Source organism: Phycodurus eques, chromosome 6, assembly GCF_024500275.1.
Source record: "Phycodurus eques isolate BA_2022a chromosome 6, UOR_Pequ_1.1, whole genome shotgun sequence".
NCBI classification, from domain to species: domain Eukaryota; kingdom Metazoa; phylum Chordata; class Actinopteri; order Syngnathiformes; family Syngnathidae; genus Phycodurus; species Phycodurus eques.
The window spans coordinates 29,833,447-29,849,580 of NC_084530.1; the positions used below are offsets into that span (position 1 = coordinate 29,833,447).

General features: G+C 45.5%; 1 protein-coding gene across 1 annotated transcript in view; it reads left to right on the forward strand.

Moving 5' to 3' along the window:
• Positions 1–16,134, forward strand: part of adgrl3.1 (adhesion G protein-coupled receptor L3.1) — a 146,915-nt gene that overhangs the window by 56,024 nt on the left and 74,757 nt on the right. The window contains 1 exon segment of the mRNA XM_061679024.1: positions 11,253–11,362. Within this exon segment, the coding sequence (XP_061535008.1) occupies positions 11,253–11,362 (110 nt within the window).

The following is a 16,134-nucleotide window of genomic DNA, read 5'->3' on the forward strand; positions in this document are numbered from 1 at the left end:
ATTATTGAAATGTGTTCAAGTAACATATGTTTTTCGATTATTTTCGAGGAGAAGTGGGGGAATTATGTCACTTCACCTCATTTTAATCATGTGCAACCCATTTCTATCAGTGTGGCGGCTCTGTTTTAACTATTTTCGACCTTGCGCTTCACTTCCTGGGTCAGATCAGACAAATGATTTGCTCAGGGTGACGCAATGCGAAGAGAATGTCACTACTCATTCATTTATTCATTCGTTTTCCGCTCAAGGGCGGAGGTGAGCGTCTGACTTTGGGCGAGAGGTTGCCAGTCTGTCACGGATGGCACCAAAAAAACAGACAAGCGTTCACTCTCACATTAGCACCTATGGGCAATTTGGATTCTTCAATGAACATATTACGTAACGCCAGTTTTGGGAACGTATGGAGAAAAGCCACACGCGAGCGTGCGTAGAACTTGTCACCCCCACACGGGAGGGATTCAAACCCAGAACCTCTTGACAGTGAGGCAGACGTGCTCGCCGCATGATTCAACAAGTTGCTATGGCTGGTTACGTTTTGTTTTTCACTCCGTACTAATAATTCTATAATAATAAGTAATACAATTGCGTTGCGGTTATATTTAAATTATAAATATGAATTATTCCAAGACAAAATGGAAAGCCAGCACGCCGTATTCAAAAAGCTGCTTGGTGTTGGACAGAATGAATAAAGTCAATATGAATCTTCGGATTTTTGGAATTCTATTGTATAATTTCATAGTTTCAACTTAAGCCCAATTTTATTTATATCTGACTTACCCTTTCTGTTTTTATACTCGCGTTTTGCTACTCCGATTGATAATGGATGACGACCATTGATGAGAAGCTGGTTCCGAGCGACTTGCTGACAATCGTTATCTAATATCATTGACGACAAACAAGCAGACGAAGACAAGATTACTGAACGATTGCTTATATTCCTCATTTAGTCTCGTTGTACGTTTGCATCGTCGCTGGAATTCAACACGGCCGTACGATAAAATCAGAGCGTGTTCCGCCTGCCCGGCGTTTCCTCGCTATCACATCCTCGCTTTGTTTCCTCCTCCAGCTCGCCAAGGCCAAAGCGCGTACGCGTGTGCGTTTGTTGTGTGTGTGTGCGGGCGCCAGTAGCGCATAATTGGTCTTGATATCAAAGCCTCATATCTCCAGAGGGTCTCGCAAGGCTTCTCAGGCAACCCGGAGAGGACCCGATATCGCAGCGTTTCCCAGATTATCTCCCTGTTGGGAAATGCTGGGTTGAAGGTTGAAACAAAGCGGCGGCCATGAAAGTTACGCCTAATCTGTTTGAAAGCGCAATAGCGGCAACACTTTTTGATGCAACCCGTTCAAAATGGCTGCTGAGGATTTTCCTGCTGTTCTTCTTGTTGCTTTTCAATTCCCTCCACTGCACTTGGTTTACTTCTTACAATTCGGGATCCCAGTGTGTTTCAAGGAAGTCGTGACGGTTGTTGGGTTGGGCGCACATGGAAGTATCTCCGCGGGGAGTTGCATGAAGGCGTGTGACTTTTTGCTGCAGTTCGGTGGTGCACTATAGGAAAGTGCTGCGCCGCCTTCAAGCGATGCTGTTGTGTTGACATAAAACTAGCCTGATGGCTTCTCGGGATCCGCTTCACAATGCGCCACTTGTCCCTCAGCGATACTCGAGTGCTCCACGGCCACCTTTCAGCACGCTCGCGCTCTCTCAAGACGAGCCACTCGAGGCGCAAAGTGTGGACGCGATGGCCGACGCGAAGTCATACGCACGCCCGCCGCTCGGCTTCCTCCCCCACAGCTCTCGAGTTTGAAAATTGCTGGCGGACTTCAAAGAGACGTTCTGTCGCCGGCCTCGCGTCGCCTCGCCCACCTTCTGTCACCTTGCCGACCCCGCCTCGCTTTCTTCCTCCAGCCTCACCGCATCTGTTTGTCCACTCTTCTGCATCGAGCAATCCCTCAGCACTCCAGCAAACTTTGACAAGTTGGACACACTGCCGATGCAATAATCAATTGGTATTTATTTGTATATGTGGTCAAAACGAATGCGATGAAAACTACTCTTATGTCTTACAAAACAAATGCTCGTAGTTATGGTTTCCCTCGGAGGGCCGTTGTGACTTTGAACCAATATATTGTCAATTTAGGATCACCTCATATCATTACACGTACACAACAAGTCAACGGAAAACTAGTAATTAGGAATCAGACGCCACGAAAAAATGTTTGCACAACTATTATTCAAACTATTTTAAAAGGAGGATTTGTAACAAAAAATGCTAGCAATATCTCAATGTTATTAAAAGTGGAGCCGATTTGCAATATGAGCATTTAAGCAAGAAACATGAAGTTGACGCATATGATTTGCTTTCACGGGCCATATAAAATGATGTGGCGGGCCAAATCGGCGCCAAAATTAATGTGCAATGTAAAGAACGTGTATTGCTTCAACAAAAATTGGGGGAGGGATAAAACTAAAAGCACTTTTGAGTATTTTGGGTGAAGACATTACTTTCAGTTAAATGAATCGATGAGGAAATGTAACTTTTTCATTTTCCCTTTGAGCAGTCATTACAGTTCATTACATATGTTATGAAATCCTACCGAGCAGAATAGGCTGCATCAGATTCTACATTCATCCTTCATAAACAGGTGCAGATTCAAAGTGTACACACGACAAAATGTCTTCCGCATTCTTCTTTGTTTTATACTTCAGCCTAACATAAATGTTAAAAGACATGTTAATGTTTAGACAACTGCTTTTCTTGAACGTGTTCAATATTGTGCAGGTAAATAATTCAACGTTCTCCAAGGGAGAACCTCCAGCATTACTACAAACGCAGAAAGTGTGCTTTTGTCTTTTGTGTGACAGGAAGGCTGACATCCACATTTTCACATGATTGTATTATTATTTTAAGCATCTGTTGTCTGTCGCATGGTATCGATTACAGCAGAATCGGTGTTGTTTTTGTTCTCCGTGCTCTTCTTTTAAACAAACACCAGCATGCTGCTGTCAGACAACTATTTCAAATGATCGCTTGCAAAAACAAGAACTTGTAGTAGACTAGAACTGATTTACACACATAATTTTGATTCATACCCATTAGAAGTTGTGTTTTAATTGGAAGTTGGAGTGGAAAAATATAGTCATTTTGTCCCTGAAAATAAAACATTATGTTTTACTCCCACTGTCACATTCTGTTTGAATTTCAAAAGCCTTTTACTGCTCTCTCTTTCTCTCTCTCTCTCTCTCTCTCTCTCTCTCTCTCTCTCTCTGGGCGGCATAAGTTTGAGGTTGAAGTGCAGCGTCTTATTACGGGTGTAGCACGCCGCCTGTATTTAGCCTCGACCTTATCTTTACCAAATTTATCCAGGCCACTGTCCCACATGACCCCGCAGCAAAGCCCAATATTAAGTGGTACGGGCCACTTTAAAACCAAAGCGCACATGCGTACGCAATCTGTGCACACAGCAGCAGTGGATGCGCTTGCTTTGTCACACATGCGTGGCCAAAAGACTTTGTGCGTGGAGAATAGGAGGCCACGCATCATTTGGTCTACTTGCGTTTGCCGCTCTGAATTTTGGCAAAAGCGCATGAATCAAAGCGAGCGATATGGTGTGAGCCACGTGCTGCGGGCCGCCAGCGCCGTATCCGGTATGTGAGCAGCGGACTATGCGGCCTTCCTGTCTGGCACTTTCTTTTTGATGTGCGTGCGCTTCATCTGTCTTCTCCATTCGCCTCCAATCCATCTCGGCGGGAGAACGTATAAAACCTCTTACGCGTTCTTATTTGATTTTTTTTTAGCATTCTGACTCTAAGCATGATTAATGATGCTGCAGTTGAAGCTTTGGCAACTCCGTATGTGTCTTGCTCACTACTGTTATTATTATTATTATTATCTACAGTATAAACAGTATCTCTGACTCTATGCCTTCATTGCTCTCCATTGTCTAGTCTGATCTCTTATTATGCGTGCCACCAAATCAGGTCATATTTGGAAATGTCCTAATTACAATATATACAGTACACACGTGTGTACTGTATATATCGCCACCATGCTCGCACAAAATGACTGTCGCCAATTGCTCAATACGGTCGTTAGAGCCCGTACGGTATTATACAATGCCGACATGATAGCACACAAACACACATCTCCGTGTGTCACAGTGTCTCTATTGTATTACTGTGTGCTGCAATATATTTAACGATGTGTTTTTGCCTTTTAGGGGAAATTGTGCTAGTAAGGAGCAACTCCACCTTCCCATCAAATAACACAGATGATTACCATGCTTTCAATTCATGTTTATGTAAGTTTACAGTACAGAATATAAAAAGACCTAATTGAAGGATTGTTTTAGGGTTATGCAAGTAGCACACTGCAAACAAGCACATTTTTACTTTTTTTTTTTTCAGTTTCCGCTATACTGAACAGTCTGCATATTATGATGTAAAACGTTCAGTAATTTTCTCGATCGTTCTTTAAATGAGCAAATGTGTTACTTGTGGCATTTTAGATGCAGTTTCAGATGGGTAACTGTACAGTATGAGCTCCAGATGGTGTATGGGGTCAAACCTGCAGCCTTATGGCAAGAGGGATCACCGAGAATTAGTACGGCGTTGGCAAATGTTAGCTGCAAATGTACTTTATTGACAGTCCGACACATTCGGGCTGAGTCAGAGAAAAAATGCAAAAATCAGGTCGGGACGCAAGATTGCAAATGCGCATTCGTGCATCAGGTTGACAAAAATCCCACAAGACGCCAGACTGACTCGCACTGGTGTTCTACTTGCCTTGCAGAGAGCAGCCTCGCCGTCTGACACCTTAGCTGTATTTGAGCCTTGAAGGGGATTTAGAGTCTGTGCAGGCAGGTGGTCTCGGATTAAAGAGTGGAGAAAAAGAGTTTTTGCAGAGACACGCTGATGTGAGGAGAAGCACAGCGACGTCAGTGGAGCTGGTGGAAGGGGAAGGAAAACTACGTATGTCCTGGGATCAGAGCAGGAGGCGGTTGCCACGGTTACCAGCGGAGGAGGCCGGGAGGAGGACGGCTGAGCTCGGAAAACTACGCTTGGCGATATGCCCACCTGTTAAGCATTTCCCAACCCCTTATTAGCTACGCCATTGGAAAAACAATCTGTTAGAGATTGCTGACAAATTACAGTAATTCGAGTGCATCACTTCACATCTCCACAAATTCAATTAGATGCTGACACCAGAATAACTTTGTCCATACGTTTCTTCCCAGCGTTTACTGCAACGGGCATTATGCAGAAAGCAGAAATGTCTCATGATTTACACCAAGCAGTTGCAACTCCAGTCGATAAGGCATCGCATGTTGCGTGTCAATAACGGGAGGAGGGAGGATTGGGGAGAGAGTGGCATCCTCCAGCCAAACATTAATAATGGAACACATTTCAAAGCTGTTTCCCATTGGGGGGGGATGGAACAATATTTTACCTGTGGCTTGTCTGACAGGCTGTTCCAAAGCTGACAGAAATGCATTCTGGGACCGTACAGGAGTGTCTTGGTGTTTCTGAATGTGAGAGATCTGTCATTTCTTCATAAGTGCAGCTTGGTGGTGCTGGCACAGGATGTGACACGTCGCTGTAGCACCTGCTAGACATATATGCACGCACACGCACGCGCACACACACACACAGTCTCCTTGTCTTACCTCTGCCAATCACAAAACCTACTTTGCTTCCTCCGCAGTTCAGTTTTTTTTTGTTTCTTTCTTTTACTCCTGTTCGACATGCAGCACTCCATTTGTCCATTTCCAAACAACACAACACCGCATCAGGGAGGTAATAAAGCAGAAACAAGGGTAATAGCGTTGGAGGTATGCACTCTACGGGTGTGAGAGAGCCAGGGTACGGTCAGCCTAACTGCATTTCTATTCCGCGGCAACATACAGCAAATATCCTGTCTGCTGTCAAACGACTTTCCTGGAGTCCCAAAGGGCCCGAGGATCCTGAGGATAATCACATTGCCCCCTTCCGTTTGTTATTTTTCACCAACTGCACTCTGTTTTATGTTTTTCCAACTGCTCTGTGCTCACACTTTAATGCCTCCCAGTGTGAGGATTGTGACTCAATTTGTTTTCAGAATGTGTCACAGTCTATCTTTGATTTTAACCTTGGGAGATGGTTTAAGGCTTCACAAAAGAATGATGTCAATAGTGCGTTTACTGCAGTTTTGTGGCGGATAGTTGCAACTGTGTGTATCTGTCTTTGTAAGGGCGACTGATAAAATCAAGTCGAAAGCAGTGAAATTATGTGGCAGAATAAAGAGTCAATATGGTTACCGCAGCTGTCGTGAACAGCACGCAGGACAGAAAGGAGGTTTATATTTCTTCAAATGGTTGCTTCACGTAGAGAACAGTTCACTCACAATGTTTATTATTTCGTCCGTTTTTCCAAAAAGTAAAGTCCATTCTATTTCTTCACGTATATTTTGCTTATGACTGCCTTATTGAAATGTTGCTAATAATAATATATATATATAATAATAATATAATAGAATAATAATAATAATAGTAATAATAATAATAACAATAGTTTCTGGTTGTGTATATATTAGACGTATATATGAAACCTACTGGGAAGATGGTTTGAGGAAAATGTAGGTAGCACGCTGCAATTCCTCAAAAAGCTTCGCAGCATTTTGTCTCTGTTTGGCGAATACTGAAAAATGCTTTTTTTTTTTGTTTTTTTTTTTTGAAAGATTTCCTCATGCTTTTCGCTAACATGCAGCTTGTTTGGTTGTTGTACTGTTGGAATAAGCAAGTTTGGGCCTTTATTGCCTGCCTGCATTTTGAATGCAAACTATATGATTCAACAACAAAAGGTAGCTAGATTTTTACATCAGCACCGGCCGCGTCTGCAGGATGCTCAGGATCATTTTCGCTGGTTATGAAGTCAAATACTATTCTTCCTAATTCAAAATGTTATTTGAGGGTACAGTTGCTACATAATGCCGCTTTAATGGGACCGTATAAACGGCAGTAACGACACAAACTGCACAGATACAACGTGCATAAAACATTAGGACATAAAGCTCTGGGTAATTTCACCAGCGGAGGGAAGCAAGTAATGGCTGTCGACGTGTTTCACGAGTCTCCCTCCTAACAATCTCTGATTGCAATACATCACATCAGTGTTGCCCTGCTCAATATAAAAGGCAACTATCGAGTGCCTCTTCTGCAAAGATCAGAGAATGGGCAAATCTGTGTGTTCTTGTTTTCCTGCCTCGTCCCTGATGTAAAGATTAAGTGACAGTTGATTAAAAATATATTTTATAATGGCATCGTCTCTATTTGGAGTCACAGTTCTGCCGTTTCAAAGGCGACACAGATTTTTGGGTTTCAGCGGCACGGTAGAGAACTGGTTAGAGCGTCTGCCTCGCAGTTCTGAGGACCTGGGTTCAATCCCCGGCCCCGCCTGTGTGGAGTTTGCACGTTCTCCCCGTGCCTGCGTGGGTTTTCTCCGGGCACTCCGGTTTCCTCCCACATCCCCCAAACATGCAGGGTAGGTTCATTGAAGACTCTAAATTGCCCGTAGGTGTGAATGTGAGTGCGGATGGTTGTTTGTTTATGTGCCCCGCGATTGGCTGACAACCAGTTGAGGGTGTACCCCGCCTCCTGCCTGATGATAGCTGTTTATAGGCTCCAGCACGCCCACGACCCTTGTGAAGAGAATCAGCTCAGAAAATGGATGGTTGGATTTTGGGTTACGATACAAAATGTGCCAGGCCGAAGTCTCTTATAATCTCTGCAGTATTATACTCCACTGTCTCCGCTTTGCTGCAGCGGTCCGCGTTTTTTTTCCTGCCCTCAGCCTCCTTGCGAATAAAATGTGCTCCTAGTCATGGCCGGCAGCCAGCAAATACAGGAGATCTTTGTTCTTCTCCATGGCTGTTGTTTGTTAGCGTGTCTCATTCCTACTGATGCGTTCAATATGGGCCGGTTTTCCCAGCTGCCCGCAGTAGTAGCAGAGTTGAGCCGATACTTTGGAGTGGAAGCAAAAGATAGCACATAATGGCTTGCATCCACATTATGCGTTTAGCATGTCCATACCGTGTTCTATTTAAATGTTGATTCCAGAGACTTTGTGCGTCACTCACTCTCAGACACCTCTTTCAAGTCATGAAGATTAGCTCCCAGCGCTCACTTACGCTGTAATTATATAGTTCTTCAACACATCTGCACTCCAGCATGCACTTGCAAGCTGACACCAACACACACACACACACACACACACACACATGCACACGCACTCACAAATATTTATTCCATTTTGAATCTGCTCCCGCCTCACCACACACACACACACACACACACACACATTCATCAAACATGGGCACACTTGCAGACTCACACGCGTGCACAGCTCCATCAGCGGCTCCGTCAGCCTCATCAAATCATTAGTCAGTTCTGTTCACGTGAGGAAGCGAGGCAGGGACGGAGTGACGGGACGCCTGCCAAACAAAGTGAAAAACATCACAGACGATAACTACAGCCGCACCCGTTGCACAAGCGCAGCTCCGTCTTCGCCTGTCTGCCGCAGCTCAGCTTTGTTGCTCGTTTGTTTGTGTGTGTGTCGCAGGGAAGAAAGCCAGCAGGCAAGGCTGTATCCAGGCCACTGCCTTGTTTTGATGTGGTCATGCTAATTAAAAAAAAAAAAGAAAAGAAAGGGGGGAGCTTTTCTGCCAACACCAGGCAAAGCACGGGAGAAACAGATAGAGCCATTTCTACTGTTGAAAGAATGTTGAAGGAAGGCGGATACACGCGTGCACACAAAATTCATCACGAGGGCAAAACGCAACTCATGAATTTTTGCTGGGTGAACACATCAGGAGATAAAGAGGGGGGGAGAGGCGCAGCGGACATAAGGGAGGCGGATTTGGATATGACTCAGACTGAACTGTGACGTCAGCACAAGCTTGACGAAAGATGGCGGCAACGAGGGGGCGAGGGGATGTAGATGATGCGATGCTCCGGGGGAGGTTTGGAACGCAAAAGATATTAAGGAGGACACACTGAGGGGCAGGAAGGAGCGGGGGGAATAGGAAGTCTAGCAAACATATCTCTGCTGCAAAGTGGCTTGAAGACTGATCAACAGACAGATGGAATGAGAGACAAAGATGAGGGGAGGGAGAAAAATAATTCTCTGGCAGGAAGGATAAAGGCAATGGCAGCGATAGAAATTGGTTTATGATCTTGGCTTAGACAGCATGTGGAGATGAGAGAGATGAAGAAAGATGGCGCAGACAAAAATAGAGAAGGAAGGAGTGATAGCCGAGGAAGTGATGGAGCAAGCAGGAAAGATGATGTCAAATCTTTGCTCGAGACCTTCTAATTAAAATAGCAGTCGAAAACCTTCCGTGTTTTTGTGACTCAGCCGGGAAAGTTCGAGGACCTGAGCTGTCAAGAAGCAGAAACAAACATGCTCACTTGCACTCCAAATCGTCTGCCTTTTTACTCTCTTCAAAGATATTTACATCTTCTATTCCTTCTGCAAGGTTGCTTCTTGAAGGCAGCTCACTTTCCAAATTTTGCTAGCATGAAGTTAAACAACTGAAAGCAGGCCAAATGTGTATTTTGATATGAAATGCTTTCGCTCTCAAATGCTTTGTGCTACATACATCAGCACCTTCTCTTCAAAATACACCGTAAGCTTTACAGATGCCATCTGCTCTGCTGTGCGGTCTGGCAAATATGTTTATATGGCGGGATCGGTCTCTTTAAATTGTAATTATAGCCGATGGATATAAACAGCAATACAGTATGTCAGCATTCTGCTCAATTCAGCACATTCCATTTGGTACAAATGGCCACCAAAGTGGTGAGAACGGGCTCAACAGCTTGATGCGATCGCTGCCATCTTAACTAGAGGAGCATTTGTTCAGCTAGCAGGTCGTTAAGCAAGACACTTTTTTTTTTTTTTTTTCCCCGAGTCCAGTCGGTTGCTGCTCTCAGCAACGAACGCTGCGCCGCCCCGCAACGCCGGCGTACACATACACATTTACACACGCGCAGTCTGCAACTTGCGCTGGTGACAGGTGACCGATGATGAAGGCACCGGGGCAAGAAATTAAAAAGCAGAGATGCGAGACAAAAGACGGGAGGGTGAGCGGCGTGAGGACTGCGGGCTGTTGTTATTAGAATATGACAGACATGGCAACAAATCGACTTTTCCACCTGTTGGAGTGCTGAGATGCGGCGGTCAGCAGCGCACGCAAACCAGATCCTGCAGGATTTCTCACAGTTCAGCGTGCTCCATGTGAATAGTCAAGTCCAAATTAAATTAGTTTTCATGCATATTTCATGATATGCAAATGACACGGTGACACTGCAGCAGAAGAGACTTGAGGCGGGTTTGACAGGCTCATTAAAAAAATATCTCAATGGGAGAAATCGGAATGTTTTTAATGTAAATGTCGCCTGTTTGACAGGTGCACAGAGGGAAAGACTGAGGATTGTACTAATTGAAAGAAAATATGCACTAGAGGAAAGAAATAACTCCTCATCTGCCTTAAAATAGGTCTTCTTTCTCATGTGTCCCAAGTCGGCACATTCTTCTTTCAGATAGTGTGACTAATTATTTTTAAGACCAGGAGTTTCCATTGAGATATATGCGTTTGTGACCAAAATCTAAGCAACCCACAAATCATTGCTGCTTGTGAGAAATAGCTTTTTTAATGCAAACATTTGCATTTAAAAGGTCATATTTGCCCTTTCAAAATGTTGTTTCAACAGTGATCCAACAAGCATGCGAAACATGACTGTGTGGATGTGTAAATACACAAAGTGCGCTCTGCCTTTTGAAACCCGTGTTAACAAGAAAGAGAAATACTGACTTTTTTCGTGTCAGAGGAGAGATAATTGAAATTCATTATCTGGAGTGTGTGTCAAAATGCTCTCAAAGCCATAAAAGTTAGCGTTCCAGGTGAAAAGTGCTCGTCCTAGCGTTTTCCTTTTGTGGACTTTCCAAAATGTCCTTCTGAACACACGCTAAAGGGTTGCGCAACACGTGCGCTCACACAGCAACAGAAGTGTCCTTGAGAGCCACCTGAATGTTTATTCTTGCACTCACCTACTCTCAGCAAGACCATTTCGGCTGCACTCAGGGTCAGTCTAAAAGGTCTTTTGATGCAGTGCGCGCCTTGTATTGTTTGTGGTGTATCGCTCGTAATATCTTGGAGTTTACGCCATGTCAAGGTCTGTGTATGTTTGTTCACATATATGCCGGCTTCTTCTCTGCGTAGATGCAACAACCGAACCCAGTGCGCCGTGGTGGCCGGCCCAGATGTTTTCCCGGATCCGTGTCCCGGAACATACAAGTACCTGGAGGTCCAGTACGAATGTGTTCCTTACAGTAAGTATCTTTCTTTTCATGATATAAAACTCACAGCAATATTAGGTAGACCTGTGCATAAAGGGAGCCGTTACCATTGCCGAACGAGATTGGAATGGTGCAGAAGTGCATGCATCATATTGAGAAATATTTATGGATTGATTAACAAAAGGGAACATTAATGATCCACTCATCATTTTTTGATATGAATGTTAGATGACAGAGAATATTCTGGAAATGATGTTTAATGTGAAATATGGGAATTTAAAACATGCTCACTATAAGAAATATAACAAATGCCTTGAAGTGTGGTGTGTGGTCCAACCAAAACCTCTTCACATTAAATGTACATAAAGCATGCAACGTTACTTGTTCCTTTTTTTTTTTTTTTTTTTTTTTTTTAAGAATAGGAGCTTGAAAACAATCTAAAGCAGTGTTTCGCAACCTTTATTGAGCCAAGGCTCAAACATGTACGTGTGACCAGAATATATCAAGGTACACCAACGCACGAAATCGCCACTAAAAGTGGACACCCAGATTAAGTGTATACCTTCTGCTGTCTAGCAGACTAGAATAGAATTACATTTGTAGGAATGGAGGCCATATCTGACATCAAGTTGTTCCTCTTGAAGCTCCAGACTAGTCGAGACTGAATCAACAGCGCTTCTGCTCGTTGCAGCCAAGTACTGCAGTCACTTTGGTCTCTACAACGATCAACAATCAATTCCACACAATGGACCAAATTCTTAACGATCGTTAATCTGTTATTATGCTCATGTACAGTATATAACGCACGAGAGGTGGAACAATATTAGAAGCAGCGCTCAAGATGCTGTGCAGGTCGAGACCGCCTCAAATTAGTACAAAAAAATAGGAAATTGTTATCGAATGATTTCTGACTTTCTGAGTGATTTATTGGCACCTCTTGTTTTGGAAGGGAATGAGCATAGATGGAAGACCAAATGCAAAAATCAGTGAAATGTGCATCAGCCAAAATCCGGGATCGGCCACTGTGAATTCATGAAAATGGGTATTCGTCATGTGCTGATGAGCAATGACGGTGGCCTGCTGCTCGCTGGGAAAAGTCTGAGGGGGGGGGAGTATGAGAAGTCCATTGATGACGGATGGCCACATGACCTTTGACCGAGTGATAACAGTCTGGGAGGTTGTATCCACTGGAGTGAAACCTTCCTGGGACATGTGTGAAACGTTTGGTTTTTTTTTTCTTTCAACATACTTTCGTCAGAATCTGGGTTCCAGCTTTGGGCTCGGCAAATGTTTGGGAGTTCAAAGTAAAGCCTTGTGGTTTGAAGACATCTATTTGGTCCTTGATGTTTCCTGTCACGTTTAAGCTTTGAGGGTTTGTCCAACGGCAAGGCTTTAACCGCAACTTCTGTTGTAGTTTAACGGGGCAATTGCGAATGGATTCCATCCGTGCTTGCCTTTCGAACACACGAGGTTTTCAAAGTAGCTCACAAACCCCAGATGGATTCGATTTTTGCAACATTAGGATAAGAGGTAGACGTTCTTTGTAGGAACAAAAAGATAATGAACCAATTCAACATTAATTTGAATTCACAGGGAGCACGCTTGAAAACATAATCTTGTTTTTTTTCTGATCTGAATTTAAAGGTCCCCTCCTTGAGCCGTCACCTTTTCGTGGTGGAGGGGTTTGCGGGGGACATCGAGTCCGAGTGGACCATGTTCCGCGCCTCCATTGCTGAGGCGGCCGACCGGAGCTGTGGCCGTAAGGTGGTCGGTACCTGTCGTGGCGGCAATCCCCGAACCCGTTGGTGGACACCAGCGGCGGGGGATGCCGTCTAGCTGAAGAAGGCGTCCTATCGGGCCTTTTTCGCCTGTGGGACTCCTGAGGCAGCTTATGGGTACCGGCTGGCCAAGCGAAATGCACATCGGGGACAGTGCGGTAGCAAAAACACGGGTATGGGAGAAGTTCGGTGAGGCCATGGAGAAAGACATCCGGACGGCTTTGAGGAAATTCTGGTCCACCATCCGGCGTCTCAGGAGGGGGAAGCAGTGCACCACCAAAACTGTGTATAGTGGGGATGGGTCGCTACTGACCTCGACTCGGGACGTTGTGAGTCGGTGGGGAGAATATTTCGAAGAGCTACTCAATTCCCCCGACATGCCTTCCCATGAGGAAGCAGAGTCTGGGGTCTCTAAGGCGGGCTCTCCTATCTCTGGGGTTGAGGTCACCGAGGTAGTTCAAAAGCTCCTCAGTGGCAAGGCCCCAGGGGGGGCTGATATTCGCCCAGAGTTCCTAAAGGCTCTGGATGTTGTGGGGCTGTCCTGGTTGACACGCCTCTGCAACATCGCATGGACATCGGGGACAGTGCCTCTGGATTGGCAGACTGGGGTGGTGGTCCCCCTTTTTAAGAACACACCATAAGGTGTGTTCCAACTACAGGGGGTTCACACTCCTCAGCCTCCCTGGTAAGGTCTATTCAGGGGTGCTAGAAAGGAGGGTCAGTCGGGAAGTCGAATCTCAGATCCAGGAGGAGCACTATGGTTTTCGTCCTGGTCGTGGAACAGTGGACCAGCTCTACACCCTCGGCAGGGTCCTCGAGGGTGCCATGGGAGTTCGCCCAACCAGTCTACATGTGTTTTGTAGACTTGAAGAAGGCGTTCGACCGTGTCCCTCGGGGAGTCCTCTGGGGGGTGCTTCGGGAGTATGGGGTACCGAACCCCCTGATACGGGCCATGTGCGACCGGAGTCAGAGTTTGGTCCACAGTAAGTCGGACTTGTTCCCGGTGAGGGTTGGACAATGCCATGGCTGCCCTTTGTCACCGATTCCGTTCATAACTTTTATGGATAGAATTTTAAGGTGCAGCCGAGGTGTAGAGGTGTTCACGTTTGGTGACTTCAGTATTGTATATCTGCTTTTTGCAGATGATGTGGTTCTGTTGGCTTCATCAAGCCGTGATCTCCAACTCTCACTGGAGCGGTTCGCAGCCGAGTGCGAAGCGGCTGGAATGAGAATCAGCACCTCCAAATCTGAGACCGTGGTCCTCAGTCGGAAAAGAGTGGCGTGCCCTCTCCGGGTCAGGGATGAGATCCTGCCCCAAGTGGAGGAGTTCAAGTATCTTGGGGTCTTCACGAGTGAGGGAAGAATGGAACGGGAGACCAACAGGCGGATCAGTGCAGCGTCTGCCGTGACGTGGACTTTGTATCGATCCGTTGTGGTAAAGAAGGAGCTAAGCCGAAACGCCAACCCGGTGAGGTGTTCTGGGCACGTCCCACCGGGAGGAGACCCCGGGGATGACCCAGGACACGCTGGAGAGAATAAATCCTTCGGCTGGCCTGGGAATGCCTCGGGATCCCCCTGGAAGAGCTGGATGAAGTGGCTGGGGTGAGGGAAGTCTGGACGAGTTCAAGTATCTTGGGGTCACGTGTTCACGAGTGAGAGAAGAATGCAACGGGAGATCGACAGGCGAATCGGTGCGGCGTCTGCAGTGATGCGGACTTCGTATCGGTCCGTTGTGGTAAAGAAGGAGCTAAGCCGAAAGGAGAAGCTCTCAATTTACCGGTCGATCTATGTTCCTACCCTCACCTATGGTCACGAGCTGTGGGTCGTGACCGAAAGAACAAGATCCCGGATACAAGCGGCCGAAATGAGTTTGCTCCACAGGGTGTCCGGGCTCTTCCTTAGCGAGAGGGTGAGAAGCTCGGTCATCCGGTAGGATCTCAGAGTAGAGCCGCTGCTCCTCCACATCGAGAGGAGCCACTTGAGGTGGCTGGGGCATCTGATTCGGATGCCTCCCGGACGCCTCCCCGGTGAGGTGTCCCACCGGGAGGAGACCCCGGGGACGACCAAGGACACGCTGGAGAGACGACGTCTCTCGGCTGGCCTGGGAACGCCTCGGGATCCCCCCGGAAGAGCTGGATGAAGTGGCTGGGGAGAGGGAAGTCTGGGCGTCCCTGCTAAGGCTACTGCCCCCGTGACCCGACCTCGGATAAACCATAGAAAATGGATGGATGGATGGATGGGTGGATGGATTGGAAATGCCCAAGCTATTCGAGCTGGTCCAAACTGGATTTTTCATTAATATTTGATATGTAGATAAACTTTGAACTCTGTTCTCCTTAATATCAATATGGAAAACAGCTTTGTTCTGATTTGGAGCAGTTGTTGAAGACAAACATACTGTCCCCTCCAAAAGTATTGGAATGCCAAGGTCAATTACTGTGTTTTTGTTTTATACTGAAGACATTTGGATTTCAGATCAAAAGATGAAACTGAGAAAGAAGTTCAGAATTCCAGCTTTTATTTCATTGTATTTACATCTAGATGTGTTCAACAACTCAGGACAGAACACCTTTTGTTTGAAGCCACCCACTTTGCACCCTAATTTGCAATCTTTTTTAAAAAACGTTGAATTCTTTTGTGCTGATTTAAATGCTTGTGATATCCTTTACACATCGACCTTGCCCACCTGTCCCAGCTTTTTTGGAACGTGTTGCAGCCATAAAATTCTAAGTTCATGATTATTTGCTAAGAACAATAAAGTTGATCAGTTTGAACATGAAATATCTTGTCTTTATAGTGTATTCAATTCAATATAGGTTGCACATGGTTTGCAAATCATTGTATTCTGTTTTTATTGATGTGTGACACAACGTCCCAACTTCATTGGAATTGGGGTTGTATATATTGTATCATTCCAGTAAATTGTAAATGGATTTTTATGAGAACGCATGAAACAGCTGTTTGGGGAGCTTTAAGCATTCGGTTAGAATTCGGTAACACTCCGTTGCGGTCATAATGCATGATGTC